General features: G+C 45.6%; 1 protein-coding gene across 4 annotated transcripts in view; it reads left to right on the top strand.

Moving 5' to 3' along the window:
• The window catches only part of ARMH3 (armadillo like helical domain containing 3), a 121454-nt gene that overhangs the window by 94871 nt on the left and 198 nt on the right, over positions 1-26385 (top strand). For all 4 annotated transcript variants that reach the window (XR_015913594.1, XM_088528701.1, XM_088528700.1 and 1 more), the window contains one exon: positions 21084-21200. Coding sequence is in view for 3 of the 4 variants with exons in the window: in XM_088528701.1 (XP_088384827.1) it covers positions 21084-21200 (117 nt within the window). In the remaining variant the exon portion in view is untranslated. The remainder of the gene's footprint in view (positions 1-21083; positions 21201-26385) is intronic.

Below are 26385 nucleotides of genomic sequence, written 5' to 3'. Positions count from 1 at the left end.
ATGGGTTAAATCTGGCTTTTTTGGGTGTGTATATTTATATGGTGTTTTCCCTCTCAAGACTTGTGTCTCCTGCTCACTCCTCCTGCCGAGAACTGAAAGATGCTGTCCTGTCAGAGAGACAATATTGGCTGCCATCTAGTTTTAGCTCTCCCACACGAGTGAGCATTCCCAAGTCTTCAAAAGATGTCTGGGTTCCTTCCCAAGTCAAAAGGCAGAATAACCTTTTGAATTTTGAATTTTAAAATGAATTTCCCGGCTTATCTGTGCTTTCCAGGCTGGACCGTCTTATACTTAATACATAAGAGCAGTAGACTTTCCCTGTGCTTTCTGATTTGAGAAGCTCGCAACAGGAGAAGTAGTTAAAGGGGTCAAAGTGTCGAGAAAACTTGATGACAGAGGGCATGATGGACCTGGATGGGGTCTCACATCTGCCTTTTCTTCTGGATGTCAAAGAGCAACTATTTGCAAGAAGGCAGCTCTTTGCCTGCTAGTGATGTTGCACAGCTATTCTAGAGAAGCTAAAGTGAGGGGAACACATTATTACTTCGGTGAAATCTCGTCTGAGCAGCAGTGTCCTGCAGTGCCTTGTATGCCGAGCAAGTCTTGTGCCAGTTTGCTGGAGAATTGCCTAGGGAAATTGCTCACTAAGGTCTCATTTTGTCCTTGGCACTTGTTCTTTCTATGATCTCTTCTATAAGGGTCTTAAAAAGTATCTAACTGAGATGGCAGGCAGGTTGGACTGCTAATGCTTGTTATTCAGAACCATCTGTGTGCTTTTCTGGTAGAAGTCTCTTTATTCCCAGCTGCAGCAGGGACACTAGGTACCTCAGGTTTGGGAGTAGGATGAAGCTTGGTGTGAAAGACACCTGGGCTGTGTGTGTTAGTCTGGTAACTGCAGACAAAAAGTGCTAGGAGCCAAAGCAGTTTGTGGTCGAAGGAGGGAACAGTTATTTCACTTTTGAAGTTATGACAAACGTGTACTAGGTGGCTTGTCCCACGCTGTAAAGCCCTCAGGAGTCAGACAGCTGCAATCCAGTTGTGCTCAGGCGATCTCAGAGGGCTGCCTTGCTCTGGGTGAGCTCACATCATCCTCCAGCTGCGGAATGCACTTCACTGCAGTGCTGCATGGCCACCTGTGCCCTGGTGAGGCTTTTGGGATTAATCCAGAGAGCAGCTCAGGGAGCTTCCCTGCCTTGCACAGAAAGTCACAGAACTCTGCAATAGATTTTAGATGCCCTCAAGTATTCTAATTTTATGAACCACAGCTGTCATGGTTTATTCAACTTGTCCTGGTTTCCATAACTATCAGCAAAACCACCAGCACTTACAAAATGCTGTCCTTTTTTAGCACTGCTGGCAGTGATGTTAAGAGTTAAAAGCCTGTTGGCATATATGTGATTGACTGTTGCTTTTAAAATGCTGAGTACCATCAGTGCTAAGTACTACTATAATAATTCCTCCTAATCTCTTACATTAATGCAGCATGTTGTGAGGACTGCAGGAATAATTTAAATGGTTTGGACGTAATGCTAGTTCACTTCTGAAATGCAGTGGGCTTTGGGGCAGAAAGTATCAATGCTCACTGGTGCAATATTACACACAGCAGTGGGTATGTGCAACTCTAGGAAGGGCTAAGGGGCAGCATATGTCTCATGACAGACATTTTTCATTGCAGTCATGATAAATGACTTGAAATCGAAAGTGTTGTTTAAGTAGGAAGAGCTGAGCTGCATTAGGTGAGATTTTAATTCTTGGTTTATAGGAGTCTGTAGTTGGATTCCTGAAGACACCCTGCTAATTTGCCTAGCTGATGTGGGTTCTCTGATGTAAATATCTCCCTCCTGTCTTGCTTTACCAGAGAAATTTCCCTGCAGCTTACTAGAGCTTTGGACTGCTTTATGCAGTGTGTCAGGGAAAACAGCTCTGAAGAGGCTTCAAGGACTGACGAGCTTTGCTACAAGGAGTCTTGAAACTGGAGGTGAGCTTTGGAGCAGTGACTTTCCAGCCAAGTGCCCTTTATTAACATGCAGAATGCACTAAAGTGTGTGCCATTAGAGTAGGGGGACAATGTGTAGTAGGCTCTTAGAGGGACAAAAATCTAAGCTAAGAAATGTGAGAAACCCTGCAGTTCTCTTTCAGGCTCAGCACAAACGTGTCCCAGCATCCTGCCTGACACAGTTAGCAGCAGTTGCTGTGTGCACCTCTGATGTGCAGTGAGACCCTGGATCATCTTGGCTGTTCCTGGAGCCTTCCTGGCCTTTGCGCATCGCAAATGCTTAGGCATGTATTTCTTAAGACTTTCCTGAGCTGTCCTCATGGGCACATTACAGACTGCCTCGAAGATACAAACTGCTAACAGAATAAGTCCATTAAACACCAGTGGGGCATGCCTCCAGTTCTCATGGCTTCTTTTTGTACACTTGTCTGGCTCTCACAAGCAGAGTACCGCAGGGGTTGATAAAGGTCTGAAAACTGTTGTAGTCCAGGTGACCACTGGGCTATGGACTTCTTTTAGAAGAGCTGCCTTCTTAAGCACCCTCACTATTAATTGCAATAGGGTCAAATCTTTGGGAGATAGATAGTTTTTTGTGCTGGTGCTACAGAGACAAGCATAGGGAATATGAGAGATGAGTCTCACCCAAATCAAAGCAGGGCATGTGCTGAGCAAGAGCCAGGGGTGTAACTAGCTTGGTAATAAGCTCCAGGTCCAGACTGGGAGGAGAAGCTTTTCCTCTAGTGCTGGTGCTCATCCTGTGCTCCAGGTGACTATATTTCAGAAAACAGTTCCTGCCAAAAGAAGACACATGCCTGCTAGATCAGTTTTATATTTATTACTATTTTTATTGGGAAAAGGGCTGTGGGTAATTAGAGGAAGGGGCTGTGGGCTGGGGTCATGAATTCCTCCCTAGCTGTCATGATGCTGCCTTGATGAAAACATGAGCCCTGTGTCCTCTTGTGCGAGGACTGCCAGGACGGAGCCCCTGGGAGCTCGGCAGTGTGTGACGCGCCGGGCGCTCTGCCGAGGACGGCTGCAGAGCAGGTACAAAGCCGTGTTACGGGCTGCCGTCCCCGCCGAGCGCCACAGAGCATTGCAGCGCCGTGATCCAACCAGTCTGTGTTTATAAAGATTAAATTACAACTTTCCACATCTGTGATTAAAGGAGGAGCTGTCAACAACTGGCTTGTGCGAATGCAGGAATCAATTTGCATTTCGTAAAACTTCAGATTTGAGGGCTTTTTATTAAATCCCTTGTGAAATTTTGGGAACAATAGGCAGCGGCTGCTGCTGGGTGCATAATGCATACAGATACCATGCAAACTTCTCTTCTATCATTCTTTGTAAAGCTGGATTTATAGCACTGTGCTTCATTACAATAGTCCTGAATTCCAGCCTAAGCTTTTTTATACTCAGTCACCTCATCTCTGCTTGGGATTCTTAAAAGGAGACAGGCTATAATGTGCTGTGCTAGTTATAGATGGTTGTAGGGCTGTGACAAACCTTTCCTGCAGTCAGCTTCTCGTGCAAAAGGGACCGGGCAGCCACCCGCATTGTGGGGCTTCTTTCAGAGAAACCGCCAGCCCTCAGAGATTGCCGGTGTCCCTCCTCTCTGGCAGTGCTGAGCTGTAACAGGCTGATTGTTTTCTGCCTTCCTGCTCTGGATCCTCTAGCTGGAGCTGCAGCTGTTTCCCAAAAGTGGCAATGACCCAATTTGTCACAATTTCAAAGTGGGAAGCAAATTGTGCTTTGCAGTCTCCGTGTCTCCCAGAGCAGCAGCGTAAATGCCGCTGAGCCAAGAGGTGCTGCACCTGAACAGGTCTCTGCTCAGCTAGAAGATTCGTATGGTGCTTTTTATCTCTTTGTGTGTGTACATTTGTTTTTGATGGTGTTGATGGTGAGTTTTTGTTTTTTAATTTTTTTAGCTCTCTAATGCTTGGTGCCTGGGTGTTAAGACAATAGGTTCAAATATCTTGTCTGCAGCAGGGAGCTCAAAGGCAAATATTTTAAGAGGAAAAAGAGGCACCTCAGTGTGTCACTTATCTTCATGGGAGGTCTGGGGCAGGCAGCGGAATGCCTCAGACCTAGCGGGTGAGAGCAAACAGGAGGAGGTGGAACTGGGAAGAAGGTGCTGCACTGGCCAAGTGTCAGGGGCTGTAAGTCGATTCCTCTGCTTTAGTGAGAGGGGCTCTTGGATTTCCCTAGGGCTTAGTGAAGGCACTAATAAGATCCTGAGGAGGTAGGGATTGCTAGCATGTGTGCTGGCTTGTCAGCAGCGTCTACCTCATAGCTGATACAAGAGCAGTTCTGTGTGACGATATTAATTCATGGCCTTGTTTTTGCATTTATCTGAGCATCTGTTTGTAAGAATTTCTCTTTCATTTTCCCAAATCACAGTTTAGGTTATCTGTCTGTAACTGCTTCAGAGCAGGAGTTGCTAACTGGGAAAAGTATATTCCAGGATCTTGGATGAGAAGCTGATGAAGCAGTCCAGCTCATTGCTTCATAGCAGCTAGGACTCAAAAAAAAACTCTTATGCAGCTCAGTAACCTGCATTCCCATTAATGTTTGCCATTGTTTCATGGTTGCATCACTGGTAATTGTAAAGCAGAAAGCTTTTTTCTTTCCTGAAAGCAGAAGTTACTCTGGAATGATCTCTGGAAGGAGAACAGTAAGTATAGGACTGATCAGATCTGAAACGTGGCTTGCAATTAAATGTGACTCAGAAGGACATCGTTCTGGCAACAGGACCTGGCATCTGGGAGCAGGGAGGATGGCTGGCATCCCAAGACCAGCTACCTTTTTTGGCTGGCAGGTGCTATGCTGACTCTGAAGGGGTATGTAGAGTCTTCTACAGCCACAAGTGAGCCACCTCTGCACGTGGTCCAAGCTGTCTTGGAGCCATGTGAGTGTGTTTAGCACACTGCCAAGTCAGAAATAGTGATAGAATGCTAATACTGGATGAACTAGTTTCTCTGGGAACTGCTATCAGCTCCATAGTGGTTTTATTTCTTTGGTACCATCTGTGAAGCAAGTACCCAAGATATCAAATCATTGCTTCTCCTGCAAGTAAGATGTCAATCTTTTCACTTAGATATTGGGTTGTCCTTGGCTGCCTTTCCCTATTTCTGTCAAGATTAATCTTCTAAACCCAGCTCAAAGCAATCTATATGCGAATATGGAGGTTGCACAGTCTCCTCTCAGATTTCTGCCATTCTATCTGCAGTTTTCCTTCTGAGTGTTTAAAGGGAAGGTCCATCTGAATCTTTAAGAGGAAGGTTGTGTTCAACTAGTTAGTGATCAAGTCTCCCTTTCCTTTTGTCTCCTATTCTGGAAGCCACATACACCTCTCCCCAAACCTAGACATCTGCCTTTACTCAGTTGTGTCATACTGGTAGTTTGCTGGAGTCAGACATCTGTCTAACTTGCAAAAAGTGCTGGTTGTCCTTCTCATTGGTCTATCAATGAAGTAGTAATGGTGACAGGGTGTGACACACGACCCGGATTTAGATAGAGCTTTATGTGACCACATTTGTCGTTTTTGTCCATCTCAAAGTATCGTGAGTTACACTGTAGACTTCTTTTAGGCCTCTCTTTCTTTGCAGTAAGTGCTCTTTTTGCTCAGTAGCTTAAAGCAGCAAATAGGAGGAAAAATCCAAATTCTATCTGAAGGAAGCAGAAGTATAGATTTGTGAAGGAGCCAAGGTAGTTATCCTAGAACTTGGATTTCCTTTCCCTGTTTTGTTTTCTGCACCTGGACTGCTTTGTAAGTGCTTTCTTTACTGGAAATTTTCTACTGAGTAGCTGCTCCTGAAAATCAACTGTGTGATGGAAGCATCTCACTATAGGCTTGATTCTCGCTTCACCTATAAGGACGTGCTTTTCTATTTTAAGTGATGGGCTTTTTTAATTACAGAACCACCTACAAGTCACTTTTTAGGCATAAAAAGGAAACTTGAAGTCTGTTGCTGGGATAACCTCCCCTTCTCAGAAGAATAAAAGGAAATCTACTGTAATGCCTCATCTCAGCCTTTGTTGCAGACACCTGAGCATATGACACACATTTTGCAGAGGAGAATATTAACATGATATAAACTTATTATCTTCAGCTGATGACAGTTCCCCCCATCATCCAGTTCTTGCTGAGCTTTCCATTTTCCACAGTGCTCAGAGGGATAATGTTCCAGGATTGCTTGAATCTTAAAAAAAAAAAAAGTCTGTCATGATTTGGTATGTGGATGTTTTAGGAGCAGGACTCAGTGATGCCCTAGTAAGTAGCAGGACCAGGCAACTAATATCATAACAGAAGTCTCAGCATAAAGAAGCTGGTTGCTGCCTTGGGATGGGGGAGGAAGCTGCTGCATTGGCCAAGTGTCAGGGGCTTTAAGTCAATTCCTGTGACAGAAATGTCCCTGTTGACCACTCCTGTCCCAATAACTCATTAGGAAGTTGGTTGTATAGCTGGATCAGAAATGTGTGGTCTTGTCTCTGTGCATTGTCCATTTGAGGGTTAGCTTCATACTCATCAAAAATCCTTCAACTGAGTGAAACAGTTTTAAAATAGAGGCAGGAGGATGCCCTGGCCTGTTGTTAGATCTGGTCTGAAGCTGTGATATATTTCATACAAGAGCTCCTAACTTAGTGCGGTCTGAGCTTGCATATGTCAGCAAGAGTTTTTTCTGGAATGTGTTTGGAGGAAGTCAGGTAGAGTAGTTGAAGAAAAAGGTTCAGTTGGTTTGATCCTGGCAACTGTTGAAAAAATAAATGCTTCAAACCCAAACAATCTCAGAATCTTGCGAGGGAGGGAGAGATTTTTATGTTGATAGCATTCCCTTCTTAAAAACAAAATGAAAAAGCACCTGCGTGTACTCCCACAAAAAGCTTTGCTTTTTCAGCTCTGAACAAATTGTGAAAAGGGGGATGCAGGCTCTGGAGTGCTACCCTCCCTCCAGTGATCTCATGCAGGTGCCCACGTGTGCCTGCAGATCGCTGCGGATGCTTCTGCCCCCTCTCCTTTTGCACAGTCCAGATCACACCCTTCGCTTCCCTGTTATTTGAAAAGGTCTCCAGATCATTCTGGTGCTGTGTGCCACTTCCTGACAGAGATTGTAACATCTTTTAGGGCAGTGGTGAGTGGCATTTCACGTCTCAGACGTCTCTTGCTATATATAGCCCCGCCGTCTCCTTCTCTTTGGGTCTGGAGCTGTCCTTGCACATTATTGAGCCTAGGATTTTCTCTGCCCTTGCTGCTTCTGTGGGGCAGCCACGTGCCATCATGCTGCTGACAGCACACACTTTGGGGAGTTTTCCTTTACTGGAGGCATATTCCTTTTCTGGCACTTTGTGTTCTTCTGTTTTTCAACATATGATGGTAGAATATAAAGTAGGTCACTATTTCTTTCCTACTTGTCTCAATTCTGCAGCTCTTGTGATCTTTGAATTCTCCCTGAATATCAGACAGTTTGGGAGACTCACGTGACTGGGAGAGTTCAGCAGGCTCCGAAAGCCTCAGCAGTCATCTTTGGATCAGGCCTTAACAGAGCACTAGAGACATCCTCTTTCTTCTTAGCCTTTGTGTGCCTTGGATACCCTGTTAATTAGTGCCCTTGACATGTTTTAGAGAGATAAAAAGGAAGAGTGGCAGCTTTCCTAATGCACAGCCCTCGCTCGCTGTTATGATGTATCCTGTGGCTGCTGCCAGTCCTGCCCTCCTGTTCTCTCTGAGCTGATGGTAGCTGGCAGTTGTCGTCTAGAAGCAGTAAACCAAGTGAACAGCCCTACTTATTACCACTTATAAAAGTGCACCAAACAAAAGCTCTAGGCACAGTCACAAGTCAGTCCTTAAAAGGGCATATGGAGGGAATTGAGGCTTTCCTGAACCAGACCGGTTCAGGCCGCTGTAGATTTTCAACAAAACCGAAACCTTAGCATACCAACACTAAAATTTTCAACCTGCAATTTTGCTCTTCAGTTTTATTCATAAATCCCAAGATGGGGGAAGTGCTTGGGCTAAATTACAGTGCCTGAGCCTTTTGCTCAAACTCCCTGGTGTGACTGGTTCTCAGAACTGTAGGGTTGGGAGTTCCTTAAATGCAGAGAAGAAACAGGAAGTTTCCTTCTTTTCTTTTAGATACACCACCCTTCATCTTCTGTCATCTTCTTTTCCAGCAGGATGCGTGTGGAACCAAAATATATTTTGTTAAGACAGGGTGAAAATAGACTACTGTGATTGACTCCATCTTACGGGTGTGCAACAACATGGCCAAACCTATTTACAGTTAAAATCAAATAGAGCTTCTTTGAAAGATGAGCCTGAGATAGAGACGCAGAAAAATGAGTTTGCAGTTTGCACCCAGGCTGCCTCCTGGTGATGCTGAGTTTCTCAATGTGCTACTCGACTCATACACATTAGTTTGGAAAAGTCAAGTAGAACTTGAACTTGTGCATATTAGCATAAGGTGCAGTTTAAGAAGTTTGCTAAGCAAGCATGAAATATGCTTTTAATGTAGACAAAAATTCAGATATAGGAGTAGTATCAAGAGAGCAACGCATCAGCATTTTGGGCAAAGCAGCATTTAAGATTCCTACTGAAAGAAAAATAGTTGTGCAAATAAAACTACCAGTTGACGCAGTACAAATTAGTGGTTTTAAAATCTGGAGAAAAAGCTGCCAAGTTATTAATCTCTGAACTGAAGCCCTTAAGTCCTTTTAGCGATTGACTTCTGCTTGTCGTCTAATCCCTTTGAAGCAGAGAAGAGAGACTCAGAGTTGTTCTCTCTGCTGTGTAATAAGAGGAAATTAACTAGTGAGCAAAATAAATAAAATGATTAATTGGCAGCAATAAGGAGCTGTGTATGCACTGTATCTAATTGCTTTTTTATATTGTCTTCCCCTGACTTCTTGGAAGACACAGGTTTGTGGGCTGCGCATGCAAAAATATGCTAAAAATACCTCACCAAGGCTTTGAACCTGCAGCTTCAAAGATCATTGTGTGCATCACCTTCTATTGCTTTGGACAGTCTCTAATGGGGACATTGCTCAGCCGAGTTGAATTTATGCAGTAGAAATTCAGGCTGAAATTGAACACACCTCAGAATCACGGCGTAAATCAAATCTCATTTCCCTGCTTGCAGAGAATGTGGGCTGTGTGAGCTTTCTTCTTCCTCCTCCTTCGAAGCAATTTTTTTTCTGCCAGGTCAGAGCTACCTTTTCCTTATGAGAAATCCTGAGCTAGTGGCTTCCCTGAGCCTTATTCAAAAAACCATCAGAGTTAATGGCTTTGCAAACGTTTGATGTCCTACAGGCACTTGGGAGCACTAAATCCTCACACAGGGATTTTTAGCCTATTGAACAATGGTGTCCTCCAAGCACCGCAGAAATTAGTGTGAAGATATCTCCATTACAGATCCAGCAGGTACTTATGCCGCAATATAACAAAAGAGAAATTTAGAGGGAAACGGGAAGCCCCATGAACAGCTCCTTGGCCCGAAGAGTGGCATCATCTTGCCTCAGTCTTCAGTAGCACCTTACAAATCTATCCTCTCTGTGTAGCCAGTGGGCTCAGAGCTGTCAGGAGTGAGTGCCCACTGTCTGATTTGGAGGGCAGGCAGCACGGACAAGCAGTTCTCCGCCTTGCTGCACTGTGTGCTGTGATCAGTTCAACTTGAGGATCCCACAGCAGGTGCTTTGGAAAAGCAGTGCAAGTTTTGTTTCCTCGTCCTTTGGAGAGAACGTGTGTGATGCCAGCACGAGTCACCTTTTCCATGAGCATCAATGCCAGGCATGCAGCCAACGCAACGCTCTTATCTGGCCATCAGCAATAAACCTCCCCTTTGTGTCTTGTCTTTTCTGCCAGTCCAATGGCTGAGTGTTTGTGGAGATAACAGGGTCACTCTCACGGAGATTCCTCTTTTCAGTCTCTTCCCAGCTGTACTTTCTGAAGGGATTTGTCCTCTGTGGTGTTAGGACATTATTGCCTTGAGTGTTTGAGTTGTGGGAAAGCTGGTGCTGAAGAGGTAGTAGGTCTGATTATTTAAGGAAATAAGCAGAACAAATGTTGCACGGAAAAGTGTTAAGTTCCGAGGTACCCAGGCTCTTTTTGTGTGCCCCAAATATCTTTGGATCAAGATACCACCCTGTTGTGGCAAAATTCCTTCTCAGAGACCTAATTGTTATCTGGGGCCCTGATTGTTTCTGTTGGTTATGAAGAGAAACGACTAAAAATTGCTAAAGCCAGCAATTTTGGTGTCTTTGCATCTATTTCAGAGAACGAGCACTGACTTTTTTTCCCCTGGGAAGAGCAACAGCAAGCAGCAGACCTTCTCCTTTTTCAGAAATCTCTGACCTGTTTTCCTTGTGCAGTCTGTGCCAAAGTCTCTGCTCCCTCTCAGCCTTGCTCTGCTGAGTGCCTGCTGACCAGCTATCCCGCATGTCCCCATTTTGGTCACCAAGTCAGGCATTTCATCAGGCCTCCCTTTGCTCTTGGCTACCCTGGAGAGTAGCCTCTCTATGGCACAAGCTGCACCATACAGATGAGCACTGGATTCCGTACAGTACCTGTGTCCCCTCCTGAGCTACTTGGTAGGACAGACTTGATCCTTTCTTAGTAAGAATTACATCATTGTCATAATTTCTCCAAAAAATAACTTACACAGCTGCATTCTCAGTTTCTAGGGGACAGTCAAGCTGTCTGCTCCCTTCAGCCTTTTGAGATGCTCCTGATCTCCATACTGCTACTTGAGATGCTACTGATGTCCATGAAAGGGCTTCTGAGTTGCACATTAGATTGCCTCAGGTCTGAAATAACTGCCTTTGAAGACACTCCAGACTTTGTAGTGCAGTTTGGGTTGCCTGCACTTAAACTGACTTGAAACCAATTGATTGATTGAAACCAATTTTGGAAGACCATCCTCAGAGCCTCTTGATCATGTTTTGCAGCTTCCCTTTTTACTACAAGATTTTCCATTTATAAGCATCATCCAGTAGCTCATAGCTGTCTGTTCCAACTTCAGTTTGCAAAAGCCTTAAGATCTAAAGGTCCTGCATGAGCTAAGTCTCAGAGAAACTTCCAAGCACTGCCCATCTTTCCTTGATAACTAGTTACCCCTGTATGCAGCTTACTACGATGCTTTTTGTCCCTGGAGGCAAAACAGCTAATCTTTAGCAAGCCAATTACCTACAGTTCTTTTATTTCTTTTCAGTCATATCTTTAGAGGAGATTTTTGAAGATTTAATTTATATGGCTCTTTGAGTATCAAGCTGTAGGCAAGTCTGCTAAATATTGCCATACTAGAAGGGATTCTTGGAATCACTGTGATAGTTCTCTGAAAATGTTGATTCAAGGCTCAGTAGTGGTCAAAAAGGCAAATAGAGAATTAACAATTATTAGAAAAAGATCGGGAAAATAAAGCAGAAATGCTGTGTTGCCACTGTAAGTCTGATGGCCCATGTTCTGAATGATGTATAGCAGATCCAGTGCCTTTTTTCAGAGAAGACCCATAAAGTAGTACAGGTCATCAATATGATGGATTAGAATAGTCTTGAGCTTTTTTTTTTTCATCTATAGTCAGTTATGTGGGTGAGTTCTGGATTTCCTGTTCCTTGGCCTTTTCACTGCATCTGCTCACACCCCTGAATTATTGCATCCCCTTCATTTGCAATGCACCACTTCCCTTGTGCAATTAATAGCTAGACTTCCGTTGTCTTGGTTTAATTAACTAAATTGTAATAGAAACCCTGAGATTCAATTTTGTACCTTCCAAGCTTTGCCCCTCCAAACGCATAGCTTCCGTCAACAGCTCTAGCAGGATTTTCCTCTGATGTGTCTTACATTATTTTGAGTTGCTTTAAATATGTAGCGCCCTCTTATTTTGTGGCCAGCTCTTTAGTGTACTACCATTTAGTTTTCACTGCTTCCTTTTGTTTACCTTTGTTTTACCAAGCAGCTTTAAGAGGAACATTAAAAAACCCTTCATGAGCTAGGTTAACGTGTCCTTTTCTCCTACAAGTGTGTCCGTCCATCTCTAGCACTTGATTTGTCCAGCTAATTGCTGTATGGAGAAGCAAGAGATATGCATGGCAAGCTCCTACTTTTTGGAGTATCTGTGCTCTCCTTTTGCTCATCTACCTGTAAGGCAGAATGAGTTTTACCAAGACAGGCTGTAATCAGTGTATCCTGCAGAAGTCCTTGTTGGCTGTGTGAGAAGCACGAGATCTCATAGATCCTCCGCTGGTTGACGTGAATCAGACTAGTTGAGGCAGTTCCACATTCCTCCCATAACTGCTGATATTTGATTGTGTCGTGATCAGAATAAGCCTCCAAATTATTTTTCTCTTGGGCACAAGTAGGTTTAGGTCTCCTTTAAGCTGGAACAGTCCACTTGCTTCTGTCTCTGAAGTTGGACTGAAAAGAAGGTTTATTACGTGTCCTGTCTTAATCTGTTTTCTAGACAGTCTTATTCCTCAGCCAACAGTCTTCTAGGCAAGTGTGAATTTTTTTCTCTAGGAATGAGTTTGTTCCTCTTACTGCTTCCTTCAGGTTACATCGGGCATGCTATTACCTCACCAGTTAAGGCAGTCTAAACTAAAAGTTATATGTTCAGGTTTCAGAATCTCTCACAATCCTTTCTTGTTGCTGTCCCTATAAAGATTTTATTTATGACATTTCTTACAGAGTTTTCAGCTTTTAGATTAAGATCATCTTTGGCCTCTGTAGCAGCTTTGCTTGTCCTGGCTGTTCAGTTCAGGAGAAGCAGCAGCTCATAACCTATACTTAAAACTATTTTACCTTGTTCTGAGAACCAAGGTCGTTCATCTGACTGATCACTTAACTGGTGCTAAGGAAGCTGCAGCTGGTGGCTTTTCTCTATCTTCGGGAGGAAATGATCTCCTCTAAATAAAGAGTGTTGCACTAAAGAGTACCCCCAGATGACAGCATCCATCTACTGAACACTGGCTGGCCACCTGGGCAGGGCAGGTAATATGCACAGTGAGCATAAAGATGCTCTTCCTCTTGTCTGGTGATTTGGTGACAGCAGTTGATTTACTGCTGTGGTGAAATGCAGCTGGTAGATAAAAGCTTCTCTTGGAACAGCCCATCACATTTTAGCACTTAAGTTAATTATAAGCGCGATGGGGGAAATAAAAAAATTAACGGTCCAGTCCATAGCTCTCTGCAGTGCGTTTTCTAGCCTTGGCAAAATTGCAAGTGCTCTTACATACCTAACAGTGAGAAATGTTTTCATAAATGCCACCAGCTGGAGATAAGGGTTCACAGCTCCAAAATGGGCTGTAACTCCAAAATAGCAAATCTATCTATCTCAGGGTTTTATGCTCCTGCCATCATGCTGGCTGCTGCCTGCCTTCCTCAAAAAGCTGCTAACAACAAGCAACCCTAGCGGACCTCATCCAACCTCTGGCACATCTCTCCATACAGGTCTAAAAGTCTGCTTTAGGAAGGTGTTTATTTTATTGCATGATAATTTTTAAGCCAATTTGTTTCAGGATCTTTGACTTTTATACCATGAGTGGCTGTTGCCCATATTGTGCAGTATGTAAATGTTTGTTCTCCTCGCAGAAATATTGACTGAACTCATCCTCTTCCCTTAGATGGCATCGAATTCCTGTATATCCTCTTAAGCGCCTCCTGTATATCTTCTTAAGGACCTTTCCCTGCTCTTTGGGGTAGAGATCCAAGAGAGAGATGGGCTTTTTGTGCTGAATGCTGTGTGTAGATTAGCATGGGACCACTCACCATCGTTGAGACTGAGAAGAGCAGATTGGTCTTGAGGGAAAGCGATGGTGGGTGAGCGCAGGTTGTGCTTGTGCTCCTGGCACGCAGGGTTTGGGTGTGAGCAGTGCTAAGCCAGGCCTGCTGGCAAGCCCCAAAGGGTTGAGCCAAGTGCTTCTGCGTAACGCGTATGCGAGCTGGCGAGGGCGTGTATAAACGTGGCTTGCTGAAATCGCACTGTAATAAAAATATCCATAAAACCCATGTGGGAGTTTCTGGTGGCTGAATTGTTGACTAAGCTGTCTGATAGAGTGGAGGCAGTTACTGGAGAGAGCAATTTGTGTGAAATTAAAAGGCAGCGTGTTGTCAGCGAGCCACTTGGCACCCCTGGCTGGAGTGAGGTCCTTTACCATTGCTGTTTTTGTAGCTCTGGTAGAGCTGTCACTTAGCTCTGCTCACAGAGTCAAAGAATCACAGAAAGGTTGAGGTTGGAAGGGGCTTCTAGAGATCATCTCGTCCACCCTGCCCCGCTCCAGCAGGGACACCTGGAGCACGTGGCACAGGGTGTCATCCAGGCGGGTTTTGAAGATCTCCAGAGGAGACTCCATGAGCTCTCTGGGCAGCCTGTTCCAGGGCTCTGTCACCCTCACAGTAAATAAGTTATTTCTCATATGCAGATGAAACTTTCTATGTTTCAGTTTGTACCCATTACCCTTAGACAAGTCCTTTTAAGCCACACTCCCCATGGGGCTCTAAGCTTTCCCTCTCTCTTAACCATAGCCCTAAGCCTGAAGTCCCCAGGCCTAGTGCTAAATGGCAAATAGTGTCCTAGCACCAGGCTGGATATAGCACTATCTTTCCTCCCTCATGTGAGTGTGCACTCTTAGGAGCAGGAATGACTGAAGAAGAAAGCTGAAGCCTGGTTAAAGTGCTTGCAGTACCAGGATTAAAGAACAGATTTATTGGAGACGTGTTTGAAAGGTATGAGCCATGCTGTAAATTCCCCGGGTTGGGGTGCCCGTGCTGGCCACCTGTGCACAGACCTTGCAGTGAGGTGTGCAGGGGCTGTCGGATGGTGTCATACTCCTACCACAGCGTACCTCGCCCTGGCGTTGGCTGGCTAGGGTTGACAAGGGTCGAAAAACACATTAATATCTTCTCACCTTTTTAAGGAAAGTCCCCAGCGAGCTGTGCATGTAGCAGGTCTGTGACACCTCAGTCACTACTTGCCTTTGCCTCCCTTCACAGTCTTTCAGTTTCTTAAAGTAACTGTTGAATCTTGCCTTAGTCTGTCCCATAGGAGTTTGAAATGCAGACTTCAGTGTGCATTTACAGCCTCTCCTTGCAGCCAGCTTTGGCTTTGGGTATCCGCAGTGAGGCAGATAATTGTGGAATCGCTGCCAACAGGCCATGCGAAGCCCCCGAGAGGCTGCCAATCCGTCCGTCTGCCTCTAGCAGCATCAGCTGCCCCTAAAGCATTCCCGACAGATTTGTCACTAACCCACTTGAAGACAGACTCTTCCCAGGGCAATGCATTTCACTACCACTGTAATTAAAGGGTTTTCTTAAAATCTCAAAAACTTTGCATTTCTAACAAATGTGGTCTTCACTGTATCTTCTTTTCCTTTCTCACGACTGAGAACAGGTGGTCCTACTGGATCCAGATAGCTAGGTGTGTGTGGCACAGCTGTGCCCAGCTGTAGTTACAAAGTTGTTTGCTTTATCTCCTGTCACTACTTCTGCATTCGAGTTTGTCTCGTCTGGTGTGATCTGACTCTGTCTTCACTGGGGAGGTCAGGTCCACCTATTCAACGTGTCCTGAAAAATCCTAACATGCAGCAGTTCCTTTGAATTCAGGGTTGGCTGTATGACTGTTGCATAAATCTGGATCTGTAGATGTGTGTAAGCTGTGTCTGCAAATCTGAATTATTAGACTCCCCGGTGATGGCACCTTCCTTTTCCTCTTAGCATTCAGTGGAATTAAGACCCTTACTTTGATAAGCTCTAGCTCCAGGGCAGTGGCAAAGATAAGTAGTATTGGGTCAAACAAAAGCTCCGTGCTGCTGCTTGGCTCAGGATTGCTCCTTTCCTGGAAGTGCTGCCTGTGGGAGCTGCTGCCCTCCTGTATGCAGCACCGACAGCCTCCGTGGCACCTCTCCCCGAACTCAGCTCCTGCAGACAGGGAGAGGTGAAAGGGAGAAGGAGCCTGGTGTGGCTAATGGGCTTCAGAGGCAAGTGCAGCAGGCGCCTGGGCACACACTGCTGGGAAATGTGGCAGCTGAGTGTGTGTTTGTTTTTATTTGACTTCTAATTATTTAGTTATGCGCTTTGTCTTTGGCACTTCTGAGAATTAATTCCAGTAGAGACTCCAGCCTGCATCAGCAGTTTTTAAGTTGCTGTGTGAGACATGTGGTGCCATTTGAAAAAAGAAAAAAATACTTTCAATATTAATTAGAAGACATTGTTGTAAAATTTATGTCAATTATCTGTCACTTTATTATGGAGAGGCAACAGCCTCTTTGTAGTAAAGGTGGCAGCAGCTTGTTCATTACAATTAGAAATGTTGCCATTCAGTTGAATTCCCTAGAAAAAAGACTTCGGGATTATGAATAACTTGTGCAAATTGATGGGGGAGAAATGGGAAGATTTGTACTAATTGATGAGGAGGAAATGGGAAGATTAGTACTAATCTTGGATGAAGTAAGTCATTTTGAGGACCCAAGTGTAAGATGCACATCAGACTTTTCCCAGAGAAGGAAAACCCAAATGCCTTCTTTTTATCCTGCCTCCTTTTGCTGGGCTGAGAAGACAAAACTGCTGTGTTTGCTCATAGTATTTTGGCCTTTGCCCAGGGTCTGGAAATGGGACTGCCTTGATCCCCTGTGTGATACACAGGCTGTGGCAGGACCTCCACCACCTTTGTAGTGAGAGCAGGAAACATATTTTTTGTCCCCCACCTCCCGCCCCTATTCTGTGTCCCTACAGACCCACAGTGAATGATCATCATTACCAACCTCTTGGGTCACAAACTGAGGGTGACGTTTACACTGTTGGCAAAGGCTCCCTGGTGCCAGGGGCTGCACCCTCTGCTCTGGTGGTCCAGCCCATGACCCGCTGTGCCAGATGCTGCTGATCAGGATCGAACTATGATGTTCTGACCAGCTCTCTGGTCAGCTGGTCCCCAAAAACCTACCACTCTGTCCTTTAGGATGGAGGAACCTGGTCTGGAGAGTTCCCCTGTGTCCCTTCCTGGTAATCCCCAAGACTCTGTGCTTGGGTTTGGTATGGGCACTTCAGGTTGGTGGGATTTGCTCTTTTTCCTTTCTGCTTAGTGCAAGATCACAGAACAGGTTCTGTTCCAGCTGCTTTGGCGCTAGCACAGCTAATGACTGTCTTTTGGGCACAGAGGAGTACTGGTGAGATACTGACATTGCTGGCTGCCTGCATTCCTGTCCTTTCCTGCACTGATTAGAAAGACAGTGTAGAGCTTTGCTTTTTCCTTCTTGCTGTCTAATTATCCATGCATGCTTCCCAGAACCTGCAGGGGTTTGGGATTGCAGAGCCTTTCTGTTTTGCTACTGGGTCTGTGACATGAATTGGTGGAGTTTACTTCCCTTTTTGGCTTTGTTGTTAAAGATGGGAATCAGATGCTATGCATATGATCCCATAGTTTTCCCAAACTATTCCAGAAGGTCCAGTCTCTTCTGCACTCTGTGCAATAAGTCTGTTCCTGTTGAGGATTTGTCAGAGGGAACAGATGTGACACAGTGAGGAAAAGACTGTATAGGTGATATGGCAAAGCATGGACTGGGTTGAATGTAGAACGCAAAATTCAAGGCCGGAGAAATTAATCCCAATGCTTGTGGCCAAGATATGCTGACTTTTCAGGGGTCATCCATCTAGCTGAGGTGGGGAAATTGAGCTTGAGCTTTGCAGGATACAGCAAAATTAGGGATCCAAAAGCTGTGTAAAGTAAACTTGTTCCTCTGTGTGTAGCAGCATGAGATGAGGGGGATTCTGCAGATGACTGGACCCAAGTTGGCAGTTCTGTTGGATGCCTCCCCTGCTATATTACCCAAGGACTGTATGTCTGGTCCCGAGTTGTCCACATTGGAGGGGAAGGGGAGTAATGGGGCCTGGGTATCTGCAGCTGCAGGAAGAAGCTGGAATCCTCCTGACTGCTGCAAAGCACTTGTGTTCAGAGCAGGCCCTGACAGGTTGGGTTTGGAGGCACATGCGCCCTGTGCAGAATTGCTAACATTTCTCTGGAACTTCTGTAAAGCAGTCAGCGAATGAGCGGTGGAGCAGTGGGTTAATTTGATAGCAAATTGTTTTTGAATTACAGCAGTGTAACTCCATGGCCTTCAAGGATGTTGCACTAAAGTAAATGAGAGATTGCAGTGTCTAGAGCTGGTACAGGTAGCTGCAGGGAGGATTCAGCAACCTTCGTTTTGCTGGTATTGTACCATGTCTCAGGTCCTCACTTCTGTTGTCTTGTTTTTTTTTGTTTGGCTAGTTTTGTTTTGTTTTTTGTTGATGATGTTTTTCTTTGACACTCTGATTCTCCTAAGGTAACCCACAAAAAGAGATTTAGCTGTGAGTTCTTTTCACTTAGTCTTCTTCCTTTGTAAAGACCCACTAATTTTTTTTTTTTAAGTTTGCCCTGCGTGTTTACCCTTGCAATTTAGGGAATGTCACATCTTATCATCTCTGTTGCTTGCTGAGATGCTCCTTGAAAGTCATCTATAGTCCATTTTCCTCCACACTTGCCTGACGTTAGAAGTGTTGTTTTCCCAGCTGGTTGTAGGATTTTAAAAATTGAACAACTCAAAAATGAGCATGGAAGAGTCCAACTAAAAGTCCCTTTCCTTTTAAGCTGTTCAGACTTCACCGTTTTGGAATCAATGTTTTCTAGTTTTCCTTAGAGACTTCTCTGAAAACCAGGTCAGACAAGAGACTTTAAGAGAGAAATGCTTCAATCTCAAGACTAAATTCTTCTCAGTCTTTTGTAACTGTCAGAAAGATGCAGATAAAGATCTTATATGTTAAAGGCAAGAGGATGTTGTTCTTGCAGTTGTTTCCTTGAACAAAAGTCAAAGTAGTGTGTAGGGATAAAAAAAAAGGGGGGGGGGAGAAAATAAAAAGAAAAGGCGGATGGTGGATGCTAACATGCAATCTTCTGTTACACAGAGGCTGTGAGTTTTTGTCACTTGTGTAGAAAGATGATGCCTTTCAACCCATCAAACTAGATGCTCTTAGTACCTTCTGCTGCTCTTCACTTCTCTCTGTCTAGCAGCTGCACCTTAAAGTGCGGATGAAACCCTCTCAGGAATGGCAGGTCCTAATCTCAGCAACTATTCCCATCCATTACAGGGTGCAAGCGCGATGATCTGTGAGTGGGTTTATCTCCGATCCCACATAGCGCTTTTCCTCATCAGCAGCAAGAAAGGGAAATTATCCGGCAGTGAGAAGATGTTTATTTTTAACTTGCTCTTTCTTTTTAAGTTATTTCATAATAGGAGGAGATAGAGGATGCCAGCCAACGAAAATGCATAGATAAAGGCCTAAGCTCTTTACAGAGGCTGTGTTAAGGAGCAGAACCCAGTACAGTTACCATACCACCTGGACCTTTTGCTCTTTCCCTGTTGTGGAGCATCAGACTGAGTCCTTTCTCTCTCTGCTTTAAGAGGAGATAGAGGAGCTGATTGAAAGGGTGCTACTGACAAGACTTGCTGCCTTCCATTCGCCACTGCTTGCCGTGCTCAGAGTGCCCTGCTGAGCGTCCGAGGAGACCTCTGCTCGGAGCGGGCAGGGGGAGTCCTGCTTCTTCACGAGGAACGTGCACGTCGTGTCCGGGCATGCCGACGGGGCGCCGTGCCCGGCCGCGGGGACACGGGCACATGCAGGGTGCGAGAGGGACGCAGGGAGGGCTCCTGCGGAGCGGCCCTGGCGCTGGTGAAACGCCTCTGCTCTGTGCGGGACTGCAAGAGAAGCCAGTTCTGCTCCTCACCTGTCAAACAGGGTGTCTCCCCTGCATGCTATTAATCTTGCCCACTGTGCGTTCCTCAAAATAGCAAGAGGATAACGCTCTGATTGCTGCAAGCTGCTGGATGCTTCAGTGCCCAGAAGAAGGGGCATTATGCTGTTACTCTCCATCCCTGCTGGATAGTTGCATGCGAGAGTGGATTATTCCTATTTGAGGCCTGTTTCATTCATCATTGCACTTGGCTCTGATGCTCTTCACAACCTCTCCTCCTAAGAACAAGAGGACATGACCAACTTTGCAGATGGGTGTTGTTGCAGGACTCCTTCTCGCTGCTAGCAGAGCTGACAAACAGAATTAGGAAATCCGTCTGTCTGGAGAGGAGGCTGCATGCTCTTGCAGCAGCAGGATTCTGATGGACTGTTCTCGAATAACCTTATAAGAAAAGAAATTCTTGTGTTTAAGAGAATTGTTTTGAGCATATGCTTCGTCCAGGAGTGCTGAGCTGTATGGTTCCTGGTAGGAAGATTATTGTTACTTGTCATCTCACAAATGCTTTGAGGAACAAATTTGTCCATGCAGTGCTTTGAAGCTAAAAGGTGATATGGGAGTCACCCTTGGTGTTTCCTGGTTAGGAGAATGAATCGTTCAAGAGAACGGAGAAGTGTAACTACAAATTTACAAGCACAGCCCTGGCTTGGGAGTAGGGTGATAGTTGTGTAAGCTGGAGTGCTTCAGTTGCAGTGAAGGCAGGTAATAAAATAATGCCTACTCAGCACCTGGATGTGATGTTCCACCCATTTCTAATACCAAAATTCATAACAGAATTGGTGTTCTCTTAGTGTCTATCAAAGCCTGTTCACCTCGGTAGAGAAGTGCAGTGCTCTGCGTGGAGGCTGCCCTGAGCAGCTGCAGAAGCTGGTGGTTCAGCAGATTGAGAATGGTGAATAGCAAGCCGGGAGGGAGGTGAGCTGGCAAAACTAGCACTGTGGGACCAAGGGGTCACAGACCTGTGTTTGTGTAGTACTTGTTCTGCTGCATTTGTGTGTATATATGGTAATTAGCTCCTTAATAAGATCATGTCTGCTTTTCCTAGTGACATGATAGTATTTGGAAATAAGCTGTCATGGTTATAGACTGATATTCTGTTCTTATGAATGGAAAAACACTATAAATTTGATGGCTGTTCCTTGCTGGCATTAGGAAGCTTTCTGGTGCCCACCTCCGTGTTGTTACTCATGTTCCAAATATTGGCCGTTAAAGCCATTATGTTGAAAAACAGGTGCCAGAGCTGAAATTTGTCTCAGTCTTACTCCTCCTGTGCCGAGACATCTGTGCATACTGATTCCTCCACTGTGTTTGGTTGTATTTGGCAGGTTTTGGAAGTGGTGCGATCCAACTATGACACACTGACCCTGAAGCTGCAGGATGGACTGGACCAGTACGAGCGCTACTCAGAACAGCATAAAGAGGCTGCCTTCTTCAAAGAGCTGGTGAGCTGCCTTGCTTCTGCAGAAATATCAACCCCTTTCCAAAGCTTTTTGCTTGTGGCCTGTGCAGTGGCATTTGGGCTGCTGAGCAGCCCTTTATGGAGCTGTCTGTGGAGATGGCACAGCAATAGGACCTGAAGAGACACTGAGTGTCACCAGGGCAGGAGCTTTCAGACCAGTTAAGTGCCTCGTAGTGGTAAGTTTGCAGGGTGCAATAGCCTGACTGCTCCTGCTTTGGTTCCGTCAGGACTTCAGTCCTTACGGGATGGGGTCACTAGTGAAAAAAGCAGAAGTGGCTCCTTCTGTTGGAGAAGTCTAATGATACAAAGCTCCACAGAAGTAAGAAGACTATGGCAGAACTGAATCCAAATAATTCGGATTGGCATTTGTATTCTTCAGCACAAGCCAACTTGCTCTCCCATCTCTAGAGGACTGGGTCAAAATGATTTAGTCAGGGTATTTTCTTGCTCAGTGGCTGCCCTACCAGGGAGCCAATGTTTTTGTAGTGGCTGGTATCTCTGAGGGGAGTCTGTTTTCCTCATTTTTGAGTCATTATGCTTCAGAGAGGGGAGAGATCTCTCACTCTGGCAGCTTTCTCCACCAGTTTGAGAGCTGATTCTCTTTTCCAGCTCTGTCCTTGCTGATTGATGAGTAATTGATGCCTACCCACTCCATCACGAGCTTGCATGAGTTTGGGAATGTTATGCCTGCCTCTGTCTCTTCTGCTCCAGTACCAGCATGCTGGAATTACTTTTGCTGCTTTCTGCAGGATGCCTTTTAACCTTTCTATGATTTTTTTTAAGGTTCTCACAGTACTGCCATTGTGCAGAGTATGGGCAGCTATGACTTGTGATCACTTTAATGCTAACTTTTGGTGCTCTTCTGTGCCTGTTCCTGTTTCTCTGGTTTGTTGTTTGATATCATATGTGGAATATGTTCAAAGAGCTTTGGCTATAGCCGCCATGTGTCTTAGGCTTCTGTTATTACTGTACCCTAGAAAAAAAGGCACATTCATGTTTCTGTTCTGTCCCAAGGACTCCTGCTCCCCTCAGTCAGCTTCTCTTCCCACCGCGTGCTCCTCTTGACCACGCAGATGCCTTGCTTTCTGTATGCCCGACAATCTACCTGTCCTGGCAAAAGCACAGATTGATCATTACAGTTGATTAAAATGACATTTTCAGTCCTAAGAACCTTTGAGCTACAGAACACTTCAGCTATTTTTTTTCGTCTGATGTGTTTTGCAGTCCCTGTGATCCTTCCCAATTTTATATCATTTAAGAATCTGCTTAGCATAATCCAGTCAATGGCTCCACTCCCTTTTGAAAATTACCAGTCCAGGTGCCCCGGGACCTTCTCCTCAAGAGCATATGAAAGCTTGAATAATTACTGTCTAAATGTGCCGATTGACCCAGTTGTGAATCTGTTTAATCCACATTTCTCTAGATGCCCTGAGAATTGGGACCCTATTAAATGTTCTTTACTCACAGCTACAGAAAATCCTCTGCATTGCATTAAGCTATTCCCTCCACAAAGAGAAATCAATGTGATGCAATATGATTTGTCTTCAGCAAACCCAGCTTGGTCCCCTGTCCTCCACGCTGTTTTTTTCTCTAGGTGCACAGAAACTGATGGCTTTATTAATTGTTCTAACAGCTCATCAAGGACTGCTGTTAAAATCCTGTAGTTTACGCTGCCTTTCCCATGTACTCTTCAAAATTTGCTTGCTTTTTTCCAGGCCTCTATATGGTCACTTCAGTCTTTTTTGCTGGTCTGATGTTGGGTAACATCCCCTGCCAGGGCATTGTGTTTTAGTGGTGAGAGTTGCAGGTTTGGCAGAGGGGGCAGTGTGAATTTACTGCGATTTTCACAGGCTCTGCTAGAGGACCAGGGCAGGAGTGACCTGCAGGTTTCCGATGTGCTCTCCAAACTCATGCTCATGCCATCAGACCTCCTCAACAGGAGCTGTTTGCAAATACTCCTTCTAGTTTCTGCCTGGTTTACTTATCCCTCTCTCTATCTGTGAGACTGTATTAAAGCAAATTCTTCTCAGTGGGGAATGACATGCAGGAGCCATTTTCCTTTTTAGCCTTCTTTTCATCTCTCTATGCTCCCATTAAGTGGGTGAGCTGAAACTTCCCCAAGCCATTCTCTTGGTTCCTTTGTGTGCAGAAATCTTGTTCTCACTCCATTGACATGCCTTGCTAATGCACTGCTTTGCTTCTCTAGCTTTGCCTCTGTGCTGCTCTTTCTTGCAAATCCCAGAGAAAAATCTCCTTTCTTCTCCCATTGCCTTTTCAAACAAGTTTTCAAAGCCTTGCAATACTGCAGCCACATTGTGGTTGAAGGTGATATATAGAGAGTTTTATCAATTGGGTTTTCTAGCCTGTTGTGCTGCCTTTGAGGGGAATAAAGAAAGGAAGTTTGGAAGTTTCCTAACAATTTTTCTTTGAAACCTCGAGTATGTCATTTCAGGTCTGTGCTACTTTTCCTAGAGGGGCTGGTGTGGATGTGGGCTTTCAGAGCCTCACATTGCAGCTGAAGGGATGTGTAGAAAGATTCAGTATCTTTCCAGAGTGTCCACTGCTTTTACAGTTGGATAGATTTCAACAGTCTAGAAATAGTCTGATTAGGAATTGATTTCTGTAGAGGAAATTACACTAATTTGACTTTTAATTAGATATAGTAGTCAGTGTAAACCCTCCTGATCGTACATGTTCCTTAAGAGTGGCTTGTTGATTGGAAACCTTTTAACTGATGTGACTTACTCCAAAATAGGAATGCCCTTATGATGTTGCACAAGCCCAGCTGTAATGATGCTCAATATTAAACCAAGTTTTCCTCACATAGCTAATGCCCCAATTCATTCTTTCTCTCATTTGGTTGTTGTTCACTCTACAGGTGATGTCAGCATTTCATGAATTTTCCATTTCTTCAAAATCTGCAGCTTAAATGTGGTCTGAGTTGCTAATAGGGGGAAAAAAAATCTCAGAATTTTTTGGTCCCAGCATGCTCCTTACAGAAATGAGAGAGGACACAGTCTCTGCTTTCATTTCCTTGCAAAGTAAACGTTAAAGCTGTGAGCTTACTTTTTAAGGCTGGTTTTTGGCCCCTTACATAAGTGACTCCAAAGAGCTCTGGTAGCTCTCACGCTGGCAGCTCCCGCATGGTGAGGGAGGAGGACCTGGGGCGCAGCCTCGCAGATGGATCCGCTCGGCCAGGCTGCAGGAAGCATCTGAAGCTTCTCCTTGTTATGGGCTGACACCCTCCTGTGTCACTGTCTTCTCTTCCAGCTCCAAAAAAGAGATGAGCCCCAGCTCCCTGTGCTGAGCCTTAGTGCTGAAGATAAAGTGATTTAACTCTAATTTGGGCTTTTCTGACCTTTTGAACTTGTTGGTTTAGAGCAGGGGAAACACTAGGAAGAGATTTATGGAAATGATATTTACATATAGGAGGGTGTTTGCTGTGTTCCTTCTAACCTTTCCTTTTGCAAACTAATCCAGCTGAATTTCTTAGGTTCTGCCCCTCAGCTACAGTGTCCACGGAGCCTGCTGCTCTCATGGTGTGCTCCTTCAGCCTCCCCCTCTGGGCTTGTAGGGGGCTGGCACCTTGTCCTTCCTAGAGACTTCCAATGGGAATATGAATTGGCATCCCCTACTGCTGTTGCCTTGGCCCTGGCAGCAGTTCCTGAGGCCAGGACCTCAATTTTGATTTTTTCTTCCTGCTGCTGGGACCCATGGGAGTGTTGCTGGTCAGCACAGGGGTACGAGCTCACACCCTGCTTGTGGCATCAGTCCCTTTTCTGCAGGCAGTCCTGCTTCCCAGGACACAGGGCTCTCCATGCCTGTTTAGCCTCGTGTTCTCCCCTTGTCAGGGTGGGCTTGATCACCGAGGTGGGAACTGTCAGTAGGACTGGGCCCAAATCTTATCAGCAGGACTCCAGTCTCCTGGGAGAGGGGACAAAGCCCAGTGCAAACCACTTAAACACCCGCACTATAAGCACAAGCATTTGTGCCAGCTTGCTTGGGTTGTTAGGGTCTGCGTTGGCAGCAAGGCTCGCTGGGGCTCATTGCACAGCTTTCCCTTTTAACCTTCCATGTTTTGATTTGCTTCCCAGTGTCTTTTACCCGTCCTGCCCTTTGGGAGCTTTCTGCCCTCCCTCTTCTCTTCTTCACCAGGATGGCAAGTGGGACCCTCGACTGTATGAATGCTGCCCACTTGCTCTTCCAGCCCTAACTGTTCTAGTCCTCATTCTGTTTCTATGTAATTCATCCCGCAATGCTTTTAAAAGGCACGAAGCACTAACCAGGTCAGCAACATCCTTATTATCACAGACTCCGAGTCTCTGGGAACTGTAATCCCATTGTTTGGATGAGCTTGTGTCAGTTTTGCTTTCTGTCACTGCCGCACAGTCGCTGACACAGATGATGTTTGACTTTGTTTTCTCGTTGCCGAGTGCAGCAGAGACTGAGCCCAGTCTGGGGCCGCGTATTTGGCCCGTGCGCCCGCACGCGCGGAGGGGGAAGGGAGGCTGCCACACAGCGATGCTGTCCCGCTCCTCCTTGCACTCAGCACAGGCGACCGTAAGCAGGGGCAGCATTGAAGGGGCAAGGAAACTCCCTTGGAAATAGCTGGCGATGCGGTGTAAGGCACTGGGCCCAACCTGCACGCAGCAGACTCCAGCCCCGGCGAGGCAGCTGTGCGCATTCGCCACCAGCTAGGCCCGTAACCGCTGGTTAGAGCACGGTTGTGTGGCTCCTGTCCTGTGCCCGGCCCCAAGGGCCTGGCTTTGCAACAGGGCAGCGACTGTGCCCTGCGTCCAGCCAGACAGCAGCGAGCACGCCAAGGGCACTGCCAGAAAACGCTCTGCCCATCGCAGCCTAGAAGTGCTGCCTTCCCCCATGCCTGGCTGCAGGAAGCTCCTCAGGTCAAGCTAGCTCATGCATGGAGGCAGAGAACCCTCTCCGATCCTCCCTGCCTCCCTGGGAATTGGTTCTCTGATAGGACATCGCTGCGGACACTCCAGCAAGCAGCTGGAGCATCCTTGGGGATGTCTCACTGAGCTGGAGCCTCAGTGAGAATTGGCTGCAGGGAGTTCTCTGGGGCTCTTCCAGCACACAAAACAGCTCCATGTTGAACGGGAAAGCTGACAGTGTCCAAGTTGCAGCACGCACCAGGAGCACAGAGAAGT

This window comes from Tinamus guttatus, unplaced genomic scaffold (assembly GCF_059628265.1).
Source record: "Tinamus guttatus ecotype Peru unplaced genomic scaffold, ASM5962826v1 Tinamus_guttatus_pri_ptg000314l, whole genome shotgun sequence".
Lineage (NCBI taxonomy): Eukaryota > Metazoa > Chordata > Aves > Tinamiformes > Tinamidae > Tinamus > Tinamus guttatus.
This window is presented reverse-complemented; position numbering and strand designations above follow the sequence as displayed.